At 49.6% G+C, this 10,000-nt stretch overlaps 1 protein-coding gene across 1 annotated transcript in view; it reads left to right on the top strand.

The window, feature by feature from the left end:
- Positions 1 to 10,000, top strand: part of ppfia4 (PTPRF interacting protein alpha 4) — a gene marked incomplete at both ends in the record, with an annotated part of 122,353 nt that overhangs the window by 81,568 nt on the left and 30,785 nt on the right. Inside the window, 4 exons of the mRNA XM_080785686.1 lie at positions 654 to 725; positions 1,311 to 1,544; positions 3,136 to 3,270; positions 6,039 to 6,173. Coding sequence (XP_080641812.1) covers positions 654 to 725; positions 1,311 to 1,544; positions 3,136 to 3,270; positions 6,039 to 6,173 — 576 coding nt within the window. The remainder of the gene's footprint in view (positions 1 to 653; positions 726 to 1,310; positions 1,545 to 3,135; positions 3,271 to 6,038; positions 6,174 to 10,000) is intronic.

Genomic DNA, 10,000 nt, shown 5'->3' with positions numbered 1-10,000 from the left:
TATTGAACCAACTGAAGGCCCGTGGTCTGTCACTATTGAACCAACTGAAGGCCTGAGGTCTGTCACTATTGAACCAACTGAAGGCCTGTTGGTCTGTCACTATTGAACCAACTGAAGGCCTGTGGTCTGTCACTATTGAACCATTGAACTATTGAACTATTGAACTATTGAACTATTGAACTATTGAATATATTATATTGAACTATTGAATATCACTTATTGTGACTGATAAATTCGATCACAGGCTCATATGATAAATTCGATCACAGGCTCATATTTTTCTCCATTTCCCTGATTAGATTTTTTGGGGGGGAACGTTTCATTTTTTTACCCCGAAAGCGACGATGTCATTACATCACTGCTTGTGGCTGATGATGTCATCATCATGGCTTTTCATATCAATCACAGACATGGCACAACATGTGTGAGAGATGTGTGAGGTGTGTATACATGTGTGTGCTTGCGTGCGCGTCTGCGCGAGCATGTGTGCTTGTGTGTGTGTGTGTGTGTGTGTGAGAGAACGAGTGAGTGATTAATTGAGGGTGTTTTTCTCTAGTGTGTGTGCGTGCGTGCGTGCGTGCGTGCGTGCGTGGGTGCGTGCGTGTGTGTGCGTGCGTGCGTGCGCCTTTAACACGTGTTAATCTACGCCGCAGTTGAACATGGCCAGACAGAGGAAAGATGGAGACTCGGGGGACAGAACGGACGGATCCAAACCCAACTGGAAGGTCTGTCCGTGTGTCTGTCCGTGTGTCTGTCTGTCTGTCTGTCTGTCTGTCTGTCTGTCTGTCATCATTTATTCAGCGTTTGAGCCACAGACCACCGTCTGATGACATTACATTTTATCCTCTCAGACTTGTTGAATAAATATTTTGTCCACAATTCCATTGATGTGGTACTAATACTATTAGGAGAGATGATTAAGCAAACGTTGATCAAAAAAACAATTCTTCCACATTCTCTATTTTTTTTGTATAGACTTCTTGTAAATTGTGTGTAGGACTATAATGCAGATATTTAACAATAATTTAACTCTTGAGAACGTAAAATGAAACCCGCAACCGACCCTTGTTACACTGACGTAGAAGACATTTTTAGAATCTGATCTCAGGTCAGAATGGAAAACTGTCAGGATGTAAGAAGACATTTTTAGAATCTGATCTCAGGTCAGAATGGAAAACTGTCAGGATGTATAGAAGACATTTTTTAGAATCTGATCTCAGGTCAGAATGGAAAACTGTCAGGACGTAGAAGGCGTTTCTTTTAAACCTGATCTCAGGTCAGTTTTACATGTCCGTCTTGTCCGTACACAGAGACTGCCCAACGGCTCCATCGACGCCCACGACGACGGCGGCGTGGGCCGCGGGGCGGGGGCGGAGCTCCAGGAGCTGCTGGACCGGACCAATCAGGAGCTGGCGCAGAGCCGCGAGCGCTCGGCCGCCGTGTGCGCCCACGTGGCGGAGCTGGAGGCGGAGCTGGTCAGCGCGCGGCGCGAGCTGATTCGCAGCGAGGAGCTGTCGCTCAAGCTGCAGCGCGAGCAGAGAGAGGTGAGATGTACACCGGGAGGGGAGAGAGAGAGAGAGAGAGAGAGAGAGAGAGAGAGAGAGAGAGAGAGAGAGAGAGAGAGAGAGACAGAGAGACTGTTTTTTTGTAAATTATCACAGTGTCACACAAAAGCATCAACGCGAAGCGACACGTTCCGTGCTTGTGGAAGGACAGAAGTGGTTTTGCATAGACTAAAGGCCTATTCATAGTCTGGATTTTTAGGTGGTGAGGTGACCACCGCTCCGGTGGTGAGCTGACCACCGGAGCTGAAATAACGTTGAGCCGGTGGTGAGTAAAAACAGAGAGAAGGGCTGGAGCGGTGGCGGTGGTTTGCTCGTCACCGCGGCTCGTGACGTCATTATGTAGTTCGGTGGTCACCTAACCACCGAAAATCCAGACTATATGTATGAGCCTTTATAGTTTGACGGATGGTTCGGGCATCGACGTGGTCAAATACTGTATAGTGTAGCCTGCATGTCGTTGCTATATATCCAGACCAGAAACCTCTTATCTCCAACATTTTTATCTTTTTTGTCTTAAATCAACGCCCACTTGATCATATAGTACAGCATCTCACAATAATAAGCATCAAAAATCTATTTTGCTTGTTTATATCATTAAAACATTACGGAACTTTATACCTGAATAATTGAGTCAGTGTTGACCAAACTTCACACAGTGCAAGTCATGGAAGTCTGGATTCCGTTTGTGAATCAATATTTTTTTTCCCTCCTGGGGGGGCTTTTTGGCCAGACTTTTCATATCGACCTTGCAGGCCTTTGAAATGCATTAAAACGCAGTCATAACGTAACGTGATATACAGTACGTGTGTTGGATTACCTTATCTCAAGCAGGTTTTCAAGTCTCTGGAAGTAGATTTTCATAACCTCACGGAAAATGAGCGGAACGCAGTGTCCTTCCTCCAAAATAAAAAATAATAAACTGTCCCAAGCAAATTTGGAAGATTATCGGTCCAGTATTGTCTAGTATATGTCGAGTGCTGCACGACGTACTTATACCCTGAGTGTTAACATGTCTTGATAGGGTCCTATACTTTAACGTTATAAATACTTCTACTCCAGTACAGGCAAATGATGTACTTTATGTTCCATTCAACAATTATTTGAAAGGTTCGAGCTTGTAAAAGTCTAATGATATTTAGTCAACTAAAACTAGACTGAAACTAAAACGTCTCAGATGACTAAAGTATGACTAAAACTAAATGGACTGTCGTTCAAAAGACGCATGTGACTAAAACCATATCAGAATTTGCTGTCGAAATCAACACCGATCGGCTCATCGGAACGTGCCCAGGTGTGTTAGGACTTAGGACTCTTATTACTATATTTTCCTGTGGTCAGGTGTAGGACTGTACTGTCCTGCGGTCAGGTGTGTGTGTGTGTGTGTGTGTGTGTGTGTGGGGGGGACCTCTTCAGAACATGACCAGGTGTGTGTGTGTGTGTGTGTGTGTGTGTGCACTCTTCAGAGCATGACCAGGTGTGTGTGTGGACTCTTCAGAGCATGACCATGTGTGTGTGTGTGTGTGTGTGTGTGGACTCTTACTATTCCCCTGTGGCTCAGGGCGTGGCGCAGAGGGAGGACATGGAGGAGAGGATCACCACGTTAGAGAAGCGCTACCTGGCGGCGCAGAGGGAGACCACGCACATCCACGACCTCAACGACAAGCTGGAGAACCAGCTGGCCACCAAGGACTCCCTGCACCGACAGGTAGGGGGCGCCGCACGCAACGCAGCAGGGACGTGCCCACAGACCCCCTTTTCCATCGGTTGGTTCCCATTGGGAACCGGTTCAGTTCTTTTTTGGTTCTTAAAGGTTTTATGACATTCATTTTCATTTATTTTTGTTTTTGTTTTTTTGTTTTAGGTTTTATGACCTCAATTACACCCAAAAAACCTGAACTTTGAACTTTCAGTGGATTTTCTGTGGTCTGGAGTTTTCTTTGGGGTTTGGAAGCCTTTTGAGCTACAATGAAAACAGGCAACACAGTGAAAACAGTGACGTCTGCTGGCAAATCCCATTGACATATATGGGATTTGCAGGATCTTACATCACAAACAGCAGGAAAATCAGAGCACCTGTTTGAGCCAGAAAACCCCAGATCACAGAAAATCTACTGAATGTTAAAAGTTCATGTTTTTTGGGTGCAATTGAGATTAGAAAACCTAAAAAAAATAAGAACAATTCCAAAACCTTTTTTTTAATGTCACAATCCCTTTAAAGGACAACTTTAGTTTTTTTTCAACCAAGGTTCATGTATTAGGTTGTTATTAGAGAAAGTAAAATATGAGTGTTAATCTTTTTTTCGTTTGCTGCTTTCTTTCGTTTTAGGGATTTTAGCTGTTTTTGGCAGGGGGGCGGGGGCAGTAGTATTTACTACTAGTCTAGTAGGACTATAGTAAATAATAAAAAAAAAAAATCGCTATAAAGTTTTGTAAAGAAATAGATATTTAGCCCCATGCTCGAATGCCCCCGCTCCCCCTGCCAAAAACAGCTAAAATCCCTAAAACGAAAGAAAGCAGCAAATGAAAAAGAATTACACTCACCTTTTACAACCTAAAACATGAACCATTGTCTTCGTGTAAGTACTCAATTGGGGGAAACGTTTCATGGTGATAACAATCTAATATAGGTATATGGTTTTGCTACACTCAATTCATAATTAACGTTCCAATTTTGGAGCTCTGGCTCATGGCCTATAAAGAACCAAAAAGAACCGAACCGGTTCCCATTTGGGAACCAACCGGTGGAAAAGGGGCCACATAGACATCAAAGGGGGCTTGAGCCCCTGCCCCTTTTACCCCGTCTGTAAAACAACTGCCCTTTCCAGACCATGAACGCAGCATGTACTACACGGTGCCATTCCAGAAGGCAGCATTCAGGAGAATTGTTTTTTTTCCCCTTTAATCTTAAAGATGGAGTGCCACAATTTTTGTATTTTTCCAGTTTTTCATGTGTCTATGAGGTGACAGTACTTCATTAGACACCCTGGAGTCGTTTTTTATGTGCAACGGTGTATTGACTTTGTATTTAGGGTTTCTTCCTGGAGGCTGAACCCTAGAGTATTAAAAGGACAGAGACTGAACCTGCGCGAAGCTCCGCCCCCTCCGCTATTCATGTCAGTAGGAAGTTGCTCAGTGGCGTTTTGAAGTCGCCGGAGGGACCGTCTATTTCCGCCTTTTTTGGGCGCATTTCCGCATTTTACCTCCAAAATTTGGAGGTCAAATGCGGAAGTGCAACCGAGCGCTCAATGTTAAAGCCCAGCTGCACAGGGTTTCCTCGTCATGAATCCACGAGTCCGCCTGCAGTCCTTCCTCTTACCACTAGGGCCCAGCGCTTCAACATTGTATGAAATGAATGAAATAAACAGTAATATAGTGACATCACACTATCAGCCCCTCCCCTAACCCCTCCCCCTTTATCATACAACTATACAGCTGTGGGTGCGGCGGCTTCAGTTCAGGTGGATCACCACCCATCACCACCCACCACCAGGCAAACCAGGCATACTTAATGAACACATAAAAACAACATTTTAACAAATACTGTACACTTTTTTGAAAAAAACATTATACCTCCATATAACAACAATAAGACCTGATGATCATGTTTTTTAGGGTGGGGAAAAAAATCACGGCACTCCATCTTTAAAGGGATACTAGTGTGTGAGGACGGGGAGCAGAATTATAATCGTGTGTGTGGACGTTCCACTTTTTCCCTCATCTAATATACTGTGTGCAGGGGCCCATTGAGTTCTATATAAACTATACTTCCGCGTGTATCCTGATATACACCTGCGATATAACCTGCACGAACAACGCGCCTGAATCAATTCATGAACAATTGAGTGTTCCGGGTTACACCCTATAGCTGTCGCTGCGCGCTCTTTTGGGCAAACATACAGTTCACAGTTATATAATGTCACCGTATAAAAATGCATACGCAGAGATATACGTATAGAGTGTACGTTCAGCACGTTATATTCTCTACTGTGTGTATGCATTGTATCTTTAGTCATTATTCTGCTGTCCGTCAGTCAGTCTAAATACAGTATACAGAACAGAACCTATATGTACTATATTTTTTGGTCTTTCTGTCCGTCTGTCTATTTATTCAGAAAGACACACACATGCATAATGTATATAGACACCATACTGTGGAGAGAGAGAGAGAGAGAGAGAGAGAGAGAGAGAGAGAGAGAGAGAGAGAGAGAGAGAGAGAGAGAGAGAGAGAGAGAGAGAGAGAGAGAGAGAGAGAGACAGAGAGAGAGAGAGAGAGAGAGAGAGAGAGACAGAGAGAGTTCATGTGCAGTTCAGGGTGAAACTGAGTTCAGTGTCACATATGGGAAGTGCACGCGGTAAACACATCGTCCAGTTATATCTGCGTCACTTCCATTTTTATCCTCCTCTTACTCCCTCTCTTTCTTTGTTTGTGTGTGTGCGTGCGTGCGTGCGTGCGTGCGTTGCATGCGTCCCCAGAGTGAAGAGAAGGTGCGTCAGCTCCAGGAGCTGTTGGAGATGGCGGAGCAGAGGCTGGCGCAGACCATGAGGAAGGCCGAGACTCTGCCCGAGGTGGAGGCGGAGCTGGCCCAGAGGGTGGCAGCACTGTCCAAGGTAAATGTGCAAATGGTGCACTTATACAGCGCCTTTATCCAAGGCGCTTTATACAGAGGTTGTCGCATTACATTCACCCACACATTCACACACCGATGAAACGGTGGGAACCATGCAAGGCCCTGCACGTCGGGAGCAATTTGGGGTTCAGAGTCTTGCACCACTAGGACACTTCGACACTAACTCTGGGGGGAGCCCCGGGGTTCGAACTATGGGAACCTTGTGGTTCCCATCCGGCTACAGAGGGTGGCAGCACTGCCCAAAGTAACTGGCTACAGAGGGTGGCAGCACTGCCCAGAGTAACTGGTTACAGAGGGTGGCAGCACTGCCCAAAGTAACTGGCCACAGAGGGTGGCAGCACTGCCCAAAGTAACTGCCACAGAGGGTGGCAGCACTGCCCAAAGTAACTGGCACAGAGGGTGGCAGCACTGCCCAAAGTAACTGGTTACAGAGGGTGGCAGCACTGCCCCAAAGTAACTGGCCACAGAGGGTGGCAGCACTGCCCAAAGTAACTGGCCACAGAGGGTGGCAGCACTGCCCAAAGTAACTGGCCACAGAGGGTGGCAGCACTGCCCAAAGTAACTGCCACAGAGGGTGGCAGCACTGCCCAAAGTAACTGGCACAGAGGGTGGCAGCACTGCCCAAAGTAACTGGTTACAGAGGGTGGCAGCACTGCCCCAAAGTAACTGGCCACAGAGGGTGGCAGCACTGCCCAAAGTAACTGGCCACAGAGGGTGGCAGCACTGCCCAAAGTAACTGGTCACGGAGGGTGGCAGCACTGCCCAAAGTAACTGCCACAGAGGGTGGCAGCACTGCCCAAAGTAACTGCCACAGAGGGTGGCAGCACTGCCCAAAGTAACTGGTTACAGAGGGTGGCAGCACTGCCCCAAAGTAACTGGCCACAGAGGGTGGCAGCACTGCCCAAAGTAACTGGCTACAGAGGGTGGCAGCACTGCCCAAAGTAACTGGTTACAGAGGGTGGCAGCACTGCCCAAAGTAACTGGCTACAGAGGGTGGCAGCACTGCCCAAAGTAACTGCCACAGAGGGTGGCAGCACTGCCCAAAGTAACTGCCACAGAGGGTGGCAGCACTGCCCAAAGTAACTGGTCACAGAGGGTGGCAGCACTGCCCAAAGTAACTGGTCACAGAGGGTGGCAGCACTGCCCAAAGTAACTGGCACAGAGGGTGGCAGCACTGCCCAAAGTAACTGGTTACAGAGGGTGGCAGCACTGCCCCAAAGTAACTGGCCACAGAGGGTGGCAGCACTGCCCAAAGTAACTGGCCACAGAGGGTGGCAGCACTGCCCAAAGTAACTGGTCACAGAGGGTGGCAGCACTGCCCAAAGTAACTGCCACAGAGGGTGGCAGCACTGCCCAAAGTAACTGCCACAGAGGGTGGCAGCACTGCCCAAAGTAACTGGCCACAGAGGGTGGCAGCACTGCCCAAAGTAACTGGCCACATAGGGTGGCAGCACTGCCCAAAGTAACTGCCACAGAGGGTGGCAGCACTGCCCAAAGTAACTGGCCACAGAGGGTGGCAGCACTGCCCAAAGTAACTGGCCACAGAGGGTGGCAGCACTGCCCAAAGTAACTGGTCACAGAGGGTGGCAGCACTGCCCAAAGTAACTGCCACAGAGGGTGGCAGCACTGCCCAAAGTAACTGCCACAGAGGGTGGCAGCACTGCCCAAAGTAACTGGCCACAGAGGGTGGCAGCACTGCCCAAAGTAACTGGCCACATAGGGTGGCAGCACTGCCCAAAGTAACTGCCACAGAGGGTGGCAGCACTGCCCAAAGTAACTGGCCACAGAGGGTGGCAGCACTGCCCAAAGTAACTGGCCACAGAGGGTGGCAGCACTGCCCAAAGTAACTGGTCACAGAGGGTGGCAGCACTGCCCAAAGTAACTGGCCACAGAGGGTGGCAGCACTGCCCAAAGTAACTGGCCACAGAGGGTGGCAGCACTGCCCAAAGTAACTGGCCACAGAGGGTGGCAGCACTGCCCAAAGTAACTGCCACAGAGGGTGGCAGCACTGCCCAAAGTAACTGCCACAGAGGGTGGCAGCACTGCCCAAAGTAACTGCCACAGAGGGTGGCAGCACTGCCCAAAGTAACTGCCACAGAGGGTGGCAGCACTGCCCAAAGTAACTGCCACAGAGGGTGGCAGCACTGCCCAAAGTAACTGGCCACAGAGGGTGGCAGCACTGCCCAAAGTAACTGGCCACATAGGGTGGCAGCACTGCCCAAAGTAACTGCCACAGAGGGTGGCAGCACTGCCCAAAGTAACTGGCCACAGAGGGTGGCAGCACTGCCCAAAGTAACTGGCCACAGAGGGTGGCAGCACTGCCCAAAGTAACTGGTCACAGAGGGTGGCAGCACTGCCCAAAGTAACTGCCACAGAGGGTGGCAGCACTGCCCAAAGTAACTGCCACAGAGGGTGGCAGCACTGCCCAAAGTAACTGGCCACAGAGGGTGGCAGCACTGCCCAAAGTAACTGGCCACATAGGGTGGCAGCACTGCCCAAAGTAACTGCCACAGAGGGTGGCAGCACTGCCCAAAGTAACTGGCCACAGAGGGTGGCAGCACTGCCCAAAGTAACTGGCCACAGAGGGTGGCAGCACTGCCCAAAGTAACTGCCACAGAGGGTGGCAGCACTGCCCCAAAGTAACTGGTTACAGAGGGTGGCAGCACTGCCCAAAGTAACTGGTTACAGAGGGTGGCAGCACTGCCCAAAGTAACTGCCACAGAGGGTGGCAGCACTGCCCCAAAGTAACTGGTTACAGAGGGTGGCAGCACTGCCCAAAGTAACTGGTTACAGAGGGTGGCAGCACTGCCCAAAGTAACTGGCCACAGAGGGTGGCAGCACTGCCCAAAGTAACTGGCCACAGAGGGTGGCAGCACTGCCCAAAGTAACTGGCCACAGAGGGTGGCAGCACTGCCCAAAGTAACTGGCCACAGAGGGTGGCAGCACTGCCCAAAGTAACTGGCCACAGAGGGTGGCAGCACTGCCCAAAGTAACTGGCTACAGAGGGTGGCAGCACTGCCCAAAGTAACTGCCACAGAGGGTGGCAGCACTGCCCAAAGTAACTGGCTACAGAGGGTGGCAGCACTGCCCAAAGTAACTGGCCACAGAGGGTGGCAGCACTGCCCAAAGTAACTGGTCACAGAGGGTGGCAGCACTGCCCAAAGTAACTGCCACAGAGGGTGGCAGCACTGCCCAAAGTAACTGGCCACAGAGGGTGGCAGCACTGCCCAAAGTAACTGGCCACAGAGGGTGGCAGCACTGCCCAAAGTAACTGGTCACAGAGGGTGTCAGCACTGCCCAAAGTAACTGGCCACAGAGGGTGGCAGCACTGCCCAAAGTAACTGCCACAGAGGGTGGCAGCACTGCCCAAAGTAACTGGCCACAGAGGGTGGCAGCACTGCCCAAAGTAACTGCCACAGAGGGTGGCAGCACTGCCCAAAGTAACTGGCCACAGAGGGTGGCAGCACTGCCCAAAGTAACTGGCCACAGAGGGTGGCAGCACTGCCCAAAGTAACTGTCACAGAGGGTGGCAGCACTGCCCAAAGTAACTGGTTACAGAGGGTGGCAGCACTGCCCCAAAGTAACTGGCCCAGAGGGTGGCAGCACTGCCCAAAGTAACTGGTTACAGAGGGTGGCAGCACTGCCCAAAGTAACTGCCACAGAGGGTGGCAGCACTGCCCAAGGTATACCCACCCTGAAAGAGAGCCCCCAAATCACCTATTCATCAAATCACGTTTATTTATATTATAGCACATTTAAAAACTGTACACCAGATCCAGCGTTTGCGGAACATATATTACCACTCGT

This window comes from Protomyctophum bolini (genome assembly GCF_963924005.1).
Source record: "Protomyctophum bolini genome assembly, chromosome: 2".
Taxonomy (NCBI): domain Eukaryota; kingdom Metazoa; phylum Chordata; class Actinopteri; order Myctophiformes; family Myctophidae; genus Protomyctophum; species Protomyctophum bolini.
The sequence above is the reverse complement of the archived record's forward strand: the minus strand, read 5'-3'. Positions and strand labels throughout refer to the sequence as shown.